This window comes from Rhamphochromis sp. 'chilingali', assembly GCF_963969265.1.
Source record: "Rhamphochromis sp. 'chilingali' genome assembly, chromosome: 10".
Lineage (NCBI taxonomy): Eukaryota > Metazoa > Chordata > Actinopteri > Cichliformes > Cichlidae > Rhamphochromis > Rhamphochromis sp. 'chilingali'.
In genome coordinates this window covers 3,788,134-3,805,467 of record NC_137937.1, presented here as the reverse complement: position 1 = coordinate 3,805,467, position 17,334 = coordinate 3,788,134, and the positions used below count along the sequence as shown (strand labels likewise).

General features: G+C 39.8%; 1 protein-coding gene across 2 annotated transcripts; it reads right to left on the bottom strand.

The window, feature by feature from the left end:
• Positions 1-1,769: 1,769 nt before the first annotated feature.
• atad1a (ATPase family AAA domain containing 1a) lies at positions 1,770-13,012 on the bottom strand. Of its 2 annotated transcripts, XM_080894048.1 has the most exons (10): positions 12,947-13,012; positions 12,336-12,536; positions 11,979-12,077; positions 11,789-11,909; positions 8,279-8,479; positions 7,789-7,895; positions 7,586-7,675; positions 6,897-6,947; positions 6,483-6,655; positions 1,770-4,093 (listed from the first exon to the last, which is right to left on the bottom strand). In XM_080894048.1, the coding sequence occupies exons 2-10, from the start codon at positions 12,507-12,509 to the stop codon at positions 3,964-3,966; spliced, it is 1,146 nt and encodes a 381-aa protein (XP_080750174.1). In that variant the 5' UTR covers positions 12,510-12,536; positions 12,947-13,012; the 3' UTR covers positions 1,770-3,963. The 2 variants fall into 2 exon arrangements, with proteins under 2 accessions (XP_080750174.1, XP_080750173.1); XM_080894047.1 differs by having other exon boundaries at positions 11,789-12,077.
• Positions 13,013-17,334: the final 4,322 nt, after the last annotated feature.

Below are 17,334 nucleotides of genomic sequence, written 5' to 3'. Positions count from 1 at the left end.
ATAAGAAAACAAAGAAAACTGAAATAGAAAACAAAAACTGGATTGTTTCTGGGGGATATAATGACTTGAAGAACTAGATCCGGATGTGACAAGCTAATGCTAAACAGCTGATAGCAAGCATCTATTATATGTGATTAAAATACACATTGAATTGATTTCCCTCACAACAGTAATGAACCCTGTCTGTGAAGGTTCTCAGTCATCCAGGTCATCATAGTCTAAGGAGCTTGGAAAGAAAAGCGTCTGGACTTCTTTAAGTTGCTTGAAAAGCAACTTAAAGAAGTAAACATAGGTGTGCCGTGAGAGATCGTCCGGTGTGCCGTGGGAAATTATTTAAGAAAAATAAGAGCCACATATGAGGATATTCGTTTAAAATTTTGATAGAACAGTAGCAGTATAACGTCCTCGTAAGTGGATATCAGGCCCTTGTAGAGCAAAATTGAGTATTTTGGTCTAAATAACCCAAAATGTGATGTCCACATATGTGGACGCCAGGTCCTAGGAGGTTAAGTAACTTGACTGAAAATTCTATGGTCCCAGTTTCCTGCACATGGAGGAAAAACCAGCTACACGTAGCCTGATTTCAGGTAAAACTTTAATCAAACTGTGTTTAATGGCTGAAGCCAGGAAAACCTCGACCAATCTATACGGTCTTTTCAGTTATAAAAATAATACATAAAAACTGCATGCTAGCTTTAAATTGTTTTTTTTTTTTTTAATAAATCTCGTGACAGCCTCAGTAAGGTTGATGGTAATGTCATTACATTTGCAGGAAAAAAAGAAAGAAAGAAATGATAGTAGTGTCACGGACCCGGTTCCAGGGACTCGGGGTCCGTGAGCAGTGTGGACTACTATTGTAGTTATTATTATTATTGTTGTTATTATTATGGTTGTGTCTGCTGTCCTGTGTTCCGTGTTTGTGTTCTGTCAGGTGTTTATGGGTGTGTGCGTGTGTGTGAGGGTGCGGTCGTGGCAGGCACTTTTAGGCCTGCTGGGTGTGGCCCTGCCAGCTGACCGGTCACACCCAGGAATCCGCACACACCTGGTGCCGATCAAGCCTCGTCAGAGGAGCTTCAAAACAGTGTGGCTGAGAGCTCCTCGACGCTGGATCGTTGAGTGACTTCCCGTCAGTCTTAGTTTAATGTGCAAGGTTAGTGCAAGTCTGCCGTTAGGTTTTGTACTCACGGCTGCAAACCACTTTCTCCGATTCATTGTACTACCATAATGTTATAAAACTGTTCTAAATAAAAATAAGTCGGTAACAACTGCTTCAGTAACAACATGGTGAAGATACTGTGCCACCATGTGGCTTAGTGGCAAATATACCCTGGCCTACTCAGACTGTGTGGGAAGGAGGTCTGTACGAGACCCACAGATAGATCAATAAACACATGCTGTGAGCATACGGCAAAAAAACGAGTTTGATACAAAGGGGAGTCAGAATAGCTTGACACAACTTCCTACTGACAGCTGATGGGAAGCATTTGGATGTGAAAACCATGCTCTCCATAAAGTAACTGACAACAGAAAACCTGGATGTGTTGTTCAGTGGATGAAAACTGCTGTCACTGCTTGATTAAATAATGCGCAGAACAGGACATGAAAATGATCACCATAATAGGATCTCACTAATGATAGTCCGACAAGTCTCACATTACCAGCACGAATGGCTAAATTAACCAGGAGAAATCATCGTGGCCTTTTTTCTGGGTTGAAGAGGAAACGATAAAAAGACATTAAAGCAGCATAAAAACAGCACTGAAGGGGAATACATCACATTCAGCTTTATTCAATCTTGGCCTCAACTCCAACCCAACATTTTGCTTCCAGTTTTACAAACCACAGATCTACTGAAAAGGACGGACTGTTGATCCAACAATTAAATACATTCCTACTTTTATTTACAAGATGATGATTATGGTCATTATTCTTCTTTTATTGCTGCTCCTGGATCACATCACTCGTCACTACAGCTGTATTTTCTATTACAGTGACCCTCGTTCCACATGAAAAGTAAGTGCTTTGCAATTTGCATTCAGACATGTCAGAGTCCCTTGTAAATAACAACACACAGACAAAGATTGCTTTTAGAGAAGAGTGAAGGTTGTGTTTGGGGTTCAGGAGCTCCAGTTGCTGGCGCTTTCTCAAAAGCTTGACAAAGTTTTGGTTTTTAAAACAACGCGATAACTGTGCCACTTGCCCTCAGCTACTCTTTGGACTGGCAGATCCAAAAGAAGCAAAAGTCTGTTTACTGAGGTAATATTGTCCACTTGTAGGACTGCTCTAACAGTGCCACGAGAGATCTTTGTTGTCTTAGACTCACGTTTCGTTTAGTCGTCCTCCTCAGTGAGCAGGCTAAGGTTACCTAATTCACAAGAAAAGAGGGCAGGTAAGAGGAGTGGAGAAAGGACTGAAAAACAGAAGTTAAGAGTGTGATGTTGGCGAGAAATAGTGAGGCCATGAGTGTGCTTTTAAAGAGGACCTATTATTTGTTATAATGCCACAGTACTGGATGAAAACATCAAACATGGCCATAATTTCAAGTAATGAGGTCAGTGTGTGTAGAAGCAATCCCCACGACCAAATGCTCAGGCATTTTCTTCACAAGAATAAAAAGGTTTCTTTTAGGCTTGAGTTTAAAAATGTGCAATAACTGTTGTAAATGAAAGAAAAAATATCCCAGCTACTCCTACTTTTTGGAAATGAACACATTAAAATGGCTTTAAAATAGTTTTGCAACACTGTTGCACAACTCTCAGTTAAACCTGAAATTCTACAATTCTAATCATATCACCAGTGCTTTCAAACCCACTGTGGTGGTGCGCAGCGGCCAAATTACAAAATTATATTCCATCACCAAATGCCTGTGAACCTTACAGTTACACCATGATTTGTTGCCATTTACAGAAGAGCTGATTTTACATCTAAAAACATGCAGTAGACATTTATATCTTAAATAATTTCAAATGAAATATTCTTCAAAATGCTCCTTGGGAGCAACAACTGTACATGAGTAATACATAACTACAGGATCAAATGAGGTATATGCATTCTCGTCTTACTTTCCAAGGTAAGGATGCAACCAACCACCTAAAACAAACAAAAACAAAACCCCCAAAACAACAACCACAACAAAAAAAGTTAATTCGCCATTGGAAAATAAAATGTGAAATATGAGTACATCAACCAAAACAAAGAGACAGTTACTTCCATTATCATCTGACAGGGATCAATAAAGACGACACAGGTTGCAAAATGGAAGTGGAATTGATTTCCAATAGTAAAACGTAAATCTTCTGTTTTAAAGAGTAATGCAGTAGAGCGTGCACAACTGTCTGACCCTGCCTCTTTCTCTGGACACTGCTACTCCTGAGGCTAAAATTCCTAGTGTTTGCTGGACACTTTGCTATCATATAAGAACTTTTGCAGAGCATGCGCTGTGTGTGACTCAACAGCATCAAAGTGAAGCTGAAATGTTCCTTCCAGAGTGTTGGGATAATATGACTGTACAGTGATTTAGATGGTTGCTCTTTTTAACTCCCCCAAAGATCAAAGATTGGTGTAAAAGCTGATTTGGAACTCGAAGGATTACCTTCATCTGAAAACACACAGTGAAGTTCCCAAACATCATCATTATATCATCATCATTTGGTGATTTTAAAATGGTCTTTGCTTTGTATTCTTCTGAAACAAGCTGTCACAGTGCCCTTGCGTGCTTTTCAAAGGAGACTGACCTCATGACTCTAAATATGTTGTAACTGTACACATGACGTGTGTCCTTTAAGATAAGCATGCTCAGAATAACTCCCTGTCTGGGAAACTAGGTTTAAGAAAAGCATGTCTGTCTGCTGCCTTTTTCAACTACACCTCTAACACTCTCAGAGTCTCAGCTTGGCAAGTTGGAACACACTGCGGACAGAGCTTGGAAGAATTCGCTTTTCCTCAGTGGTCCAGAGATGGTGTTTAATCCAGAGCAACCTCTGATACGATGGGTAGCATGAAGGTTGTGGCTTTCTTTGATTCCTTCATCTTGTCCAGGCCGAAGAGGAGGTCCAGCTGAGTGACTGGTCGCAACCGCTCCTCATCCACAGGTCTGGAGCCAAGGACACAAGAGATCAGAGGTCAGGCACAGAGGCCTAATAGCAGGTTTATACTTCTATACTGCACACAGCGTACGACATGTACTAGAGTCGCAGGAGAAATTTTATGGATTTCCACATGAATATGACCTAAAGCATCAGATTTCCACACTAAATCCTAAAAGTAGAAAATTGATCTCTCACATTGGCACCATCAGGGAAAACCCAGCAACAATGGTGTGCATGGCAGGGCTGCAAAGAGAACATTGCTGCCCGTCAGCAGTTTGCTAAAGATCACACAGACATGCCAGAAGGCTTTTGGAACAATGTTTTGTTGACAGATGAGCCCAAAATAGCATCTTTTGGGGCTCAAATAAAAAACCCATCTCTTCTGTCAGAAGAGAGGAAAACACTGCATTCCAACATAATAACCTAATTCCATCTATGCACTGCATAATCATAATCATCCTGTCATGGTTTGTGTCTGTTTTGCAGCATCTGGGCCATGATGGAGCAACACATTTTGAATTTCAATGTCAGATTGTAATGGAAAATGTCAGGACATCTGTCTGAGGTCTGAAGAAAAAGTGGGCTGCGCAGTACGTCACCAACTCTTAACACGAATGTACTTCAACCACAGACTGGTGAAAGAAGTTTAAAGTTTTGGGACGGCCCGAATCCAACTGCATTCAACTTAAAAGACGTGGAAGGCGTCTGAGCAGCTGTGAGAAAACCTCAACCCCGAGATGAAGCTATTTTGGGCGTTTGAATCGGTTCAATTTCCTCCAAGTGGAAGTGCAGGACTGACCGACCGTTACCAGAAATGGTTTGCTGCAGCTATTTTGAAGAATGGCGTCACACCAAATACTGAAAGCACGCATACTTTCACCCCTCACAGATCTGCAACAGTGGATCATTTTCCTTAATAAATACAAAAATAATTTGAAATGTGTTATGTTTTTCTAATTTTGTGACTTTTGTTCAAATCTCATGTTTTAGGTCATGGAAAATTCCAAAGGTTTCACAAACGAAATGTAGACACTTACATATGCTCTCTTTGCTATAAAATAAAAAATAACTATAAAATGTTTTTGTTTGGTTTTTTTACAATACACACAGCTCAGTTTGAGCTGAAGTGGGCTCCTTCCTGTCAGTGTAAAGACGTTTACCTGCACCTTTATTCCCAGAGATATCTTTATAAAGGGAAAAAAGGAAAAACCTAAACCCCAGTTTAACAGTATAGCTCTGTTTTTCTACATAATACAGAAACACTGCTGCTGAAGGTTAATGAAAGAGCACAACTCTTTGGGCTTAAACTGTATGAAATACATGTGTAAAATCACACTAAAATTCCTGATAGCTTTAATTATGAAGCAGAAAGTTTTTGTTAATTTACAGAAAATTCCCTTTTATTATTATTTATTTATATATTTATACTGTGGATCCAGTGTAAGCCCCCCACTCCCATCTAAATTCAATTAAAATTCAATTTAAAGTCCAAAATGTATGCTCTCCTTTACATTTCCCAAAGCCTTCCAGTGGGCTGGATTCTGCACCCCAAGGCCTGATGTTTCACTCTCTTGTTTCACAAAATCTGTCACTGATTGTAAAAGATTTATCTTACAGGATGCAAACTGTCTGAATGAGATAAGATATAAACTTCTGTTGCAAACACACTGCATACTCCACGTACTAAGAATTAATGTGCACACTGAAACTGGAAGACCCCTACCATCCTGTGTGAAATATGTGATTTCACTATCGCAGTGATTACCGAGAACTACAGTGATTTAGTTCAGAGCCTTCACTTCACCATCACCTTCAGATTCTTTTTCCTTGGTTTTATAATTGGAAAGAGCCTATCCATGAATGCTTTTGAGTTCTCAACACTTAAAAGTTAAAAATACTCTTTCAGCAACAATGGCTTGCACCAACAGTGGTTTCAGTAGTCGCTTAGCAACAGCTGAACAAAGGCTTACCCAGATCAGACATTTTCACAAATCTTTTCTATAAGTCTTTTATATATGCTCAGATAATAAAAACCAGTCATCCATTTCTAACAGTGCCTAGTTTAATAACAGTACTGTGCGATGCTGACAGTTGTGTATGTAAGGAATCAGGATGTAATCATTTTAATTAAGATCATCCTTCCTTTTATGTCGTATTATAATCACTACTATTGAGCGGTCTTGAAGTGTGAATATCTGTGAAGAAAACTGGATGTAATGGTATAGTTGTGGGAATATGAAGTTGAATGTGAGGCTGTGTACCAGTACAAATATCACTTAATGTAATATGTGCTTTAAAAACAAACAAACAGCCTGGTCTAGTCACAAACTGTCACTGAAGCTCAGTGAACACAAGTGCTATGAAATCTTGTGGGTGTCTGAATATGAGTCATACCTTTCCTCCTCCTGGCAGTCCTGCAGCTGCTGAGCGATCTGCCTCATCTGCTCCTTGCGGACATAGTCCCGTACTCGGTACATGGCAGCGTCGCGGCAGAGCTCCCGGAGGTCACTCCCAGAGTAGCCTTCTGTCTTCTCAGCAATCTCCTTCAGATTTATTGCGTTGCTCAGCTGAGCAGAAAAGACGTCAAGCAATGTGAGATGATTATACAGAATTGAGCTGTCACTAATCTTTGAACTGTGCTTGTTGCTGCCAATCAAATGCCAACTAATCATGATGATCTGATTCATTGTAACGTGAAGTGACAGTGGAAATACAGGTGTGAAATGAGTCTATGATAATGGAACAAGATAACAGCAGAGCTGAACAATTTCTTCTGCTGTTGATAAAGATAAAAAGAAACCATCTTACGTTTTCTCCTGCCAAGATGAGTCTCAGGATGTCTTCTCTCTGCCTTGTGTTCTGCAAAGGAGAGGACAGTCGTTCATATTAGGAAAGTAAATTGCTGTCTAGCCTATCATCATACATCTCCTGCATAAATTCAGGAATGCTTGCATGTGCCTCCTCTGCTGTTCTCCAACTTTGAAAAGTGTTCATCGGATCCATTTCAAACCTGGCAGAGGTACAGCTGGAAAGCCGAGTAAGTGTAGTGTTGAGTTTGAGGTCTCTAAGATGAGGGGTGAACTCATTTTCAGGGATTTTTTTTGGTTATCAGAAGCCAGTGAATCCCTAGTGGATATTACATGCGCTGGTTTTTTAGGTACTACCCCTCAGGCTCCTAGTAGATTCTCCTATGGTGTTCACAAGATTATCAGAAAGCTTGGCCTCTGGTCTTGATCTTGAGGTCACTGAAATTCAAACTTGTCTGAGATTTGTAGTAGATGGACCTAAAGTTTGAATTTCAAAATCCTACGTTGCCTTATTCAGAAATTATTGCACTCACAAACTTGGGTGTCCACCCTGCCTGCTTACCTGTTGGGGTGACAATAATCCCCTATCAGCCTTTTATGGTTGAGGGGTAAAAACTGTCAGTGACCAGAAATATATGGACACAACTGTAGACAGAATAAAGCCTCCTTGTGTATTTGCACACATCTTACCGGCAAGCCGATATGGAAAGTTGTGGGCATCCTGCGGAGAATGGCTGGATCCAGGTCCTGCGGCCTGTTCGTGGCTCCCATCACCATAACCTAAATTTTGAGAATCACAGTTTTAATACATTATTTCACAGGAACTACCTGCTGCATTGCAATGTTTTCTGGCAATTGCATTACAGTATAAGAAAGCATTCTGGTTGTGTTACCTGGGTGGTTGATGAGGTGTCCAGGCCATCCCATAGGCTCATGAACTGGGCTTTCATCATGGCTGTGGCCTCGTGGTCCATGCTGGAGCGATTCCTTAGAAATGATTCTAACATGCAGCACATAGAAAACATTTACACAAGACTAATCTTGCTAACTTGGCCAGCTCTGCAGCAGTGACTATGACACAGTATGTGGGGCCAATGAGTGCCTAGGACTCGGCTAACGTATTTATATTGAACTCATATAATTTAAAGACAAGATTAACAAAAAGGCAAGATACATTTTAGATTCTGTTTAAATTACAGCTATTGTGGGCACTGCAATATCGATCACAAGGTCAAATCCACTTAGAAACCATGGAAAGAATGTAATGCAAATTAAACAATATCTGTCATATCTGAATGAATGAAAATGAAGCTAGCTCACATCCACTAGTGCAATAAACTAACATTCTACACTTTTGACATGCGTCCTGCAAATGAAGCTTACCAATCTCATCGATGAAGATAATACAAGGCTGAATTTTGACAGCTAACGAGAAGACTGCCGCAGTCAGCTTTTGTGACTCGCCGTACCACATGTCAGTCAGCGTGGAGGCCTGAAGGTTGATAAACCTGCATCCCGACGCTCTGGCAGTTGCCTTGGCAATCATAGTCTTACCGCAGCCCGGAGGACCGAATAATAAAACACCTGAGAGGACGAAAAGTAAAGAATTAAAATACAGTGATTCTCATCACATCTTGTAATATCTGAACAAAAACAAAACAGATTTTTACTCTCACTTCTGCAGTTTATAGACTTTGTAATTTTAACCTGACTCGTTTTAACCTTCACTGGCAACTGCACTGACATTTGCAACACGTGTATCAAATCTGGCTCGATCTCGTCCCAGAAGCATTTTTTTCCTTTTGGTTTGTTTTAAATGATGCGATACAAACAAAGCCTGAAGTCTAGAGACTGAACTTGATTCCCAAAGCAGCTCATTTTGGAGGTTGACTCATCCTGAAGCTATGTGTAAAGACTATCCACAGAAAGCAAAACATTCCTCTTAGTGATCTTTCACTGTCACGCTGCCAAGTGGATAAATCCTGCTTTTTTTGGCAGATTAAAATCGCAGTGCTATTCACTGGGTAGATATTTTGACAGTGATTAGGCAGAGGATGGCAAAAATACAAACTTAGAAAATTATAACCACAGTTTCAGAAGGTAATTTCATGTTAGCTAGTTTTTGATGCAAATCCACATTAATGTTCATGATGGGGAAAAAGGACATTTAAAATCTAACAGTAACTTTGTTCTCAGTCTTACAGAGCTATAGATTCTGATTTTTCACGATGAATTCAAGGGTGATTTGAAGGTTTTTAAACTTGAGTTCATGATCCTGAACATGCACAAATCTTCACTGGGCAACTGACTAATCTCAACTTAACACAGCTCACTAGAAACAAAGTAAAATACACAAAGAACAAGGTTATAGAAAGCTAGACTGCATTTACAGTAAGATTTCTGAATGACTAGAAAAACCAAATCCCATTCACACAATAGCTCAGTCACACCAGAGTAGAAATGGGATGGCAACCTCCTTGCAACTAAGAAAGCTTGGTGTTTGCTTAATGACTACAGTGATTTTTTTTAGCATTTGGGGATCAATTGCAAGTACTTACAGTGACTGCTCTTGATTGCAAGGCTTTGCTCAGGTCGCTTGGTGGCCGATTTCCAAATAATCGCAGTCTGACTGCAATCACTCTCCGAAAGATTGGCAGAAATGTGCAAATAACTGTGTTTTCATTTAGGCTATAAAACTAGATAGACTGCCAATTAGAGCAGGGCGATATGGCCAAAAATATTTATCATGATATATATTTGAAAATTTGCGATAACGATATAACCGACGATATAATTGATGCGAGACAAAATACAACTCCACAACATTACTAGCGCAAAAAGACAACCTTCCATTTATTTTCACTTAAACAAGAAGCTGGTTTTTATGTACATTAAAGCTTTATAAAAATGTAACAGTGCAAATGCAAATTCCTTGCTGAAAGTTTAACCAAAAGGCATTTCCAGTAGAAATGGGCTGACATATCCTGAGCATAACCATGTATAATATCCACTGAAGTTAAAAAGAGGTGCTTTGCAACATTAAACTGCAGTGTGCAGTACGTGTTTTTCGGACCATAAGGTGCACGGGATTATAAGGCACATTAAGCGAAACAAAGCAGTCAGATAAATCAAACTTTATTAAACTCATTCTTCTTGCTTCCTCCACTTCTGTACCATTGATTCATTAATGTTGAATTCTCTGGCAGCTGCTCTATTCCCATGTTGCAGTATATTAATGACTAACCTCGTATTGTGGATGGATTATCTCAGTTGTTCTCCTGACTGAAGTTTGGTCCGTTTACAGCATCCTGCCATGCGATTGCATTTGTCTCTAACCATGAAGAACCTTCACGTTAACTTTTATAAGTGGAAAAGTGTTAGTGTTCGTCCTCCAGCTTCACTGTTTATGTTATGCTAACATAGCTGTGTCGCTAGCGATCACGTAGCACATCATTATATACCAGCTAGCCCAACTTCAGTAACCCTACAAACGTCACTGCTGTTTAGTTTCCTGTCTTCATTTATGTTGGAAGTGATAGCAGAACTGTACGTTTGATTTTTTTCAGAAATCTCTCAGTCAGAACATGCTATATCATGCTTAGGTAACTAGCGACACTAGCGAGCTAACTTCCGCTAGCTTCCTGCTAACGTCTAACTCCGTTAAATGTAATAACTTTAGTTTTCATGGATGCCTGGAAGTTAAACTTCATAGTTACACCTGGTAAAGCAGCAATGCTGATCGTTTTATTAAAGATGAAAGAATTTAGACAGTTTTTAACTCTAAGTGATGCTGCAGTGTTGTTTGACCTGAAGCATACGGAGTTTAGGACCCAGATTACTCCCAGATTTAAGAGCATCTTAGTCCGACAAATATGACAATAACAACGGCCGCTTGCATGTTCTGCAAAAAAAATGTGCTTTGTTGTGTATCTGACCAAACACCAAACCAGTTCCACATCACGGAAGTTGCACCATTTTTACAAACCAATTCTGGTTCATCTGTTTCACTCAACAATCGGCCATGTGCGTATGAAAACAAAGGCACTGCGCATGCGCGTTTTACTCCCATTCTATCGCGATATTTCATTTTCCTATCGTTGCCTAACATTATACCGGTATTACCGTGAACGGTATAATATGGCCCAGCCCTACTGCCAATAATTTGAAACCAGTCTTCACTGATGAACTCAACTTGTCTGAGATGTGTCTCTCTGCATTAGGGGGTTTTGACTCAACTGCTTGCCAAATTGTCATTTTCTTCAACTCACACAACAAAACTGAAAACTCAGAGTAAAAATCCATTATACTTTGGAAAATATCAATCCTCCACAGAGAGTTAAATTTGGTTTTACCTGAAAACAAAAATATAGCTCTATGGGCTCTTTTATTAGTGACTGTCAGTCCTCTGGCTACAGCAAAACTGAATGTCAGGAGATGGAGCTCGACTCTGTTAGTTAGCATTAACCAATGAATTACATAATGAACTAGCTTTCCACTCCCAAAAACTAATTTAAAAATTTATCTAATTTTAACTGTTTCAACCTTGTTATATTTTATCTCTGTATGTCAAATCTGAACCTTCTATGTTCCTTAAAGGGAACATGAAGATTAAATGTCTCTGCAGCTGGATCACAGACACTACTACAGTAGCACTGTATGACACAGTTAAAAATAAGCCTTATTTATCTTATACAGAATCTTGGTGCAGCCCCTCAGTTCATCCTTTGTCAGCACTTATAGCAGTATTTAGAGAAGTCTGAAGGAATGCTTGCATGTACACTGTCCTTATCGTCAACATGAGAGGAAATAAAAAAAAGCATAAGAGTTCCTGTTTAAAGAGTCAGCGTAAAATCTGATCAGTTCCAGATTAGATTAGATTTCATGCTGTGGTACCTTTGGGGGGCTGAAATAGTTTGGAATTCGCCATAAGGTGTCTCTTCTGAAAGGGCAGGATGACTGTATCTTGAAGCTCATTGATAACTTCATCCAGACCTGCAATATCTCTCCAGGATACCTGCAGGAAGGTGAAGTTATTCATAAATCTCTGAGCAACATAAAAAAGACTGATGATTACAACCGTTACCTTCATAGTTTGTGGATCAACTAGATGAGATGCAATGTTCATCTCATATTCTGTAAGTCTGACCCCCTCAACACCAATCCTCTTCATCAGCTGCTCTGCCTGAGGGGTCAAGAAACACTTCTTAGCTGAAGACACAAAACGATAACAGACATTGTGCACAATCTTTCTTTTTATCTCAAAGCATCTTTACATCATGCTTTGAATGTACAAGAACAGATAGTGCTTGCTGCATTGTGAGCCAGGAAAAACGCCTGACCTTGGCAGCATTTCTGGAACACTGTTCAATAACAGCATCAACCTTGAGCTTACGGTATTTTACAGATGCGTGTTTATAATGTGTGCTGATGCATGACATACCCTCTTCTTGGCTTGGTTTTTCTGTTTGGAGGTAGGATCCATTGCATCTAAGACCCATTTGATGCTGTAGTACGTGGCGGCACCAAAGACGGTCAACCTGAACAACATGCCAACCACTTCATTCCTAGACAACGGCCGCATCAGGGCCTCCCTGGGCAGATCTTTCAGCAGCATCTCTGATGGCTGATGTCAATCCATTGGCTGGATAACGAGGTGGAAATATACAAACGAAGTTATTACAACCACATAAGGTCAATTACAGCTCTCGCCTTTTATAAGGCTAAACAAGCTCTCACTTGTATTAGGTTTATGATGCCTAAGCTAGGACTGCGGGTCATGTTTATGCAAACGCAATGTCGCTATTTCAGTAAATAAATTACATTCGTGGTTCACATTTTTATTGGAATAAATGAACTCAATTCGCAGGTTAGCTTCTCCGGGGAAGCTAAAGCTAACAGGCTAGAGCTTCAACTTGAAAGCAGCAAACTGTATTTGTAACATCGTGAAATTTTGACCTCACGCGAAATAAAACGTCTCACCCTTGCTACGTGTGCTGCTACGCTTAAACGTAACCTCTACTATGATATAAAAGACAAAATAGTGACACTTACAAAACGGGAACGTAACGAAAATGTATTCACTGTGCAACAACCTTTGACGTCCGGGTAGGAACAAACACTTTAGTTCCAGAAAGCACGATGAGGAGTTCACAGAGTTAGCCACTGGATGGCAGAACGTCCACACAGTTATTTCACGCATCAGTAGCATGGACAGCATTTACAGTGCTGCAGAAATAGTAGTTCTTATTACTCCCCAAGGGAAAGGTAAGAGCCTTGAAATAACATTTATAGTTTTGGCAAGTCAGTTGTGGACATGTTGATTGAACTGAGTAAAAGCTTACATTTATAAAAGGAATAGCTTTACATATATTTTGTACAAAAATGTCAGCAGCATCATGGAACACTGTAGCTAACATAATTTATAATAACCAATCACATAATCTCTATTTTTTTTCACGATTTTAAAATGATTTTCTTTGTTTTTTTATGTTTTAAAGTCAAAGGCTCTACAGTATTTTTTGCTCTTGGGTGAAATGCTTTTCTGTGGGTGTCTGGGATCTGTTAGAAAACACTGTGATTGGACACCCAAACATGTCCTGGGGTATGCTTCATGCAAATGTACCCTAGTAAAAGATAGGACAAATCTCAAGCCGTAATCTGTGTTTGGTCTCCACTCATCTTCAGCACGGTCTGATAATGGATAATTCAGTCTTCTAAACAGCAGTCTCAAAGATAAGGCTGTAACAAATGGCCTTCTCCTACAAGCAATTTATCACACATGTGCCTGAGGGATTGTTAATTGTCACGGAGTCCAAGTTAAATTTGATGATGCTTTTGGAGCTTTTGTGCAAACGAATCCCTGTTTTTCATCACCGTATTACTACTAAGAAAAATATAAAGTATAAAAGTGTAAAAAACTGTTTTAATTATGTAAGAACTGCTTAATTTACAAAATTTTACATCAAATGATTTAATGAACACCCAGATTTCTGCAAGACACACAGCTCCTGCTTTAACCTGAGATCCAAATAAACAACAGCCTGGCACAGCTTACCACACCATTTGGGCATGATTAGTTACATTTTGTATAATGCTCCAGAAAATGAGAATTTGTCCTTTAAAATTTTACTTTTTTTAATTCCCCATTTGAGTTAAGTAAAATCTTACAAAGCTTCTACCCTGTGTAGACCAATTAGTTGCCCAAATTGGATGCAGAATTAAATTCTGCACGGTTACAGCTTTAACCATCCAGTGAAGTTAAGTTCACCTTTGTTGTGGAAAATGGCGCACAGGCTGCTATTCTGCACACCTTTGGCTGTGAAAATGTTTCATGAAAAGCTTCAATCCCCCTGTACTGCAGCAGCAAGTCCCAGGAGATAGCAGCCTGACTCGGCCATTTTGATGGGTCTGGGCATAAAAGCGCAGGCTTGTGTATCTGCAAAGTGCAGCCGGGGCTCTACATTCCCACAACGCCTTGCACCTTGCCCAAACAACCGCTCTCAAGCGGGTGGGAGTACAACAAAAGAAGAAAAAAAAGAAAGAAAGAAAAAACATATTCAGCTCCCTGTCAAACCTCCACGATGCGGAGGCTGAAGTAAAACCTAAAGCTAGCTGCTTGGAGCTTTCACATGCCAAAATTGCATTCTTTGGAGAAAACAGTCTGGCAAGTAATTGTTTTGCTGTTAGAGATATAAATCCTTGTCGAGTAATAATAGTTCTGTCATTATGCTCCACCGCACCACTCTTTTTCCCTCAGTTTATATTAGTTGATTTTTTTTATGTGTGTGACAAAAGGATAATGGGATTAGTCTAGTTTTTTTTTAAGTGCACAAGGTAAAGTGTTAAACACTTAAGTAAATGCTGGTCACACACAGTATTTAATTACCCTTTTGGTCTCAGAGGAAGAGAAATTACCTGGAGCTGCACAGGATAAGGAATCATTGGGGAGTGAGTTATTTGCTTGCCAGTGCAAGGTTTTACTTTTAAATAACATCTATCTATCTATCTATCTATCTATCTATCTATCTATCTATCTATCTATGATTTTTGTTATGATTTTAGTTTTTAAAAAAAAAGACATTCTGGCATTTGTGGTCATAAAGAAACAAGATCAGCAGCCTGCTTCCTATGCGTAACCTTCATTTATTCTCTTTAATTGCAGTGCTTCTCTGGCTTCTGCTTGCCCTTTTTTGGCACCTACCCGTTGATAACTGTTCAGGGACGTAGTATAAATGATTCATGTCTGTCATATGACAAATAAGCCGATCATAGTCATTTGGCATGGATGAAAAGCAGAGGGATGAACAGACAAGAGACACATGAAAGAATGGATGTCTGGGTGAGACTCGGTTCGATACTGCTCAACAAAAGGATTTCACATGAGGCTGAGGCTTCCTCAGGCATCCCGCACTCTTTGTTCATTTTGCCAAGTTAACTCACACAAGTCGACAACCTGCCGACATTGCCAGAGAAGGATGATAACAGCTGTAGTTCCAGACAGACAACCCTCTACTGTTTCCTCAAATCTGCAGGCCTCAGTGTGGTTACTCCAGCACTGGCGACACATAGAAAATACCCCCCAAAAGCCAAGAGATAATTTGTTTTTACCTTCTCTTCCATCACCTGAGGCAGGTGAGAAGACGTTCCCAATGGCACATCAATCCATGCATTTAGATTAGGTATTTAGATTCTGTCAGACATTCTGATGTGAAAATAACGTTGTTTAATGGATCAATGCAGCCAGGAATTCAGGGTAAATATTCCATACATAATCTGCCAGTCAAAGGTTTGGACACACCTTCTCATTTAATGGATTTTCTTTATTTTTAATACTTTCTACATTGTAGAGACATATTGAAGACATTATGAAGCAAGATATATGGAATTATGGAGTTAGCAATGAAAAAATTGATAAATAACTCTAAATATGTTTTATATTTTAGATTCCTCAAAGCAGCCACCCTTTGCTTTGTTGACAGTGCTGCAAACGGTTGGTCTTCTCTCAATGAGCTTCATGATCAAGTCACTTGAAATGGTTTTCACTTCACAGTTGTGCCTTGTCCAGGTTCATTTGTGGAATTTCTTGCCTTCTTAATGGGACTGGGACCCTCAGTTGTGTTGTGCAGGTCAGGTTGGTACACAGCTGACAGCCCTATTTGACAACTGTCAGAATTCCTATTATGGCAAGAACCAATCAGCTAAGTAAAGAGAAACAAGAGTCCATCATTATTTTAATAACTGAAGGTCAGCAAGTCCAGAAAACTGCTAAAACTTTGAATGTGTTCCCAACTGCAGTTGCCAAAACCATCAAGCGCTACAATGAAAGTGGCTCACATGAGAACCGCCCCGGGAAAGGAAGACCAAGAGTCACCTCTGCTGCTGAAGATAAATTCATCCGAGTCACCAGCCTCAGAAATCGCAAGTTAACAGCGCCGCAGACTAGAGGCCAGATAAATGCCACACAGAGTTCCAGTAACAGACACATCTCTACTGTTCAGAGGAGACTGCGTGAATCAGGCCTTTATGGTCAAATAGCTGCTAAGAAACCACCACTAAGGAAAAGCAACAAGCAGAAGAGATTTGTTTGGGCCAAGAAACACAAGGAATGGACATTAGACCTGTGGAAATCCAATTTTGAGATCTTTGGTTCCACCCAACGTGGAAAAGGTGAACAGATGGTCTCTACATGTATGGTTCCCACTGTGAAGCATGGAGGAGGAGGTGTGATGGTGTGGGGGTGCTTTGCTGTTGACACTGTTGGGGATTTGAACCAGCATGGCTGCCACAGCATCCAGCAGTGACATGCTATCCCATTCAGTTCAGATTGATCTATCTATCTATCTATCTATCTATCTATCTATCTATCTATCTATCTATCTATCTATCTATCTATCTATCTATCTATCTATCTATCTATCTATCTATCTATCTATCTATCTATCTATCTATCTATCTATCTATCTATCTATATACCAAAATAACAGTAGTGACAAGATTAAAAAGACAAATAATAATAGTGTAACCGAATAAAACATTTAGGTATATTAACTGACATGTGAAAGCTTGACACAGTGTTTTATTAAAGGGAAGTTTTCCAGAGATGGCTAGCAGAACGACTGTAAGTTACTGTCATGGAGTGAAAGTTTGAAAATGGTAACATAAGCTGATTTCTGTCACCCGGAGACACAGATCGCAGATACAGCGCTATCACATGAGATGGATTTTCAACACTTTTTTTCTTTCCGCAAACGCAGACTTATAATGTGTTATCACCTGTCATCGTTGACAGGCTGTTGGGCCTGATTATCTCTTTCTAAAATGACATGCAGCGGCAGTGTTTGTGGAGACCTCCGGGAGAATGTCACGCCTGCACAGGAATTACAAAGGGCAACATGCAACACTTTATACAAAACACACTGAACTGGTTTGGGTATTATTTT

Bases quoted from the DNA above. Each gene is read 5' to 3' on its own strand.
- atad1a (XM_080894047.1), bottom strand. From the start codon at position 12,509: ATGCTGCTGAAAGATCTGCCCAGGGAGGCCCTGATGCGGCCGTTGTCT. The intron at 8,480-11,788 runs GTACCACAGCAT...TCGTCCTCTCAG, and splicing joins ACTATTTCAGCCCCCCAAAG to GTGTTTTATTATTCGGTCCT. The intron at 6,948-7,585 runs GTAAGATGTGTG...TCTCCTTTGCAG, and splicing joins CTTTCCATATCGGCTTGCCG to AACACAAGGCAGAGAGAAGA.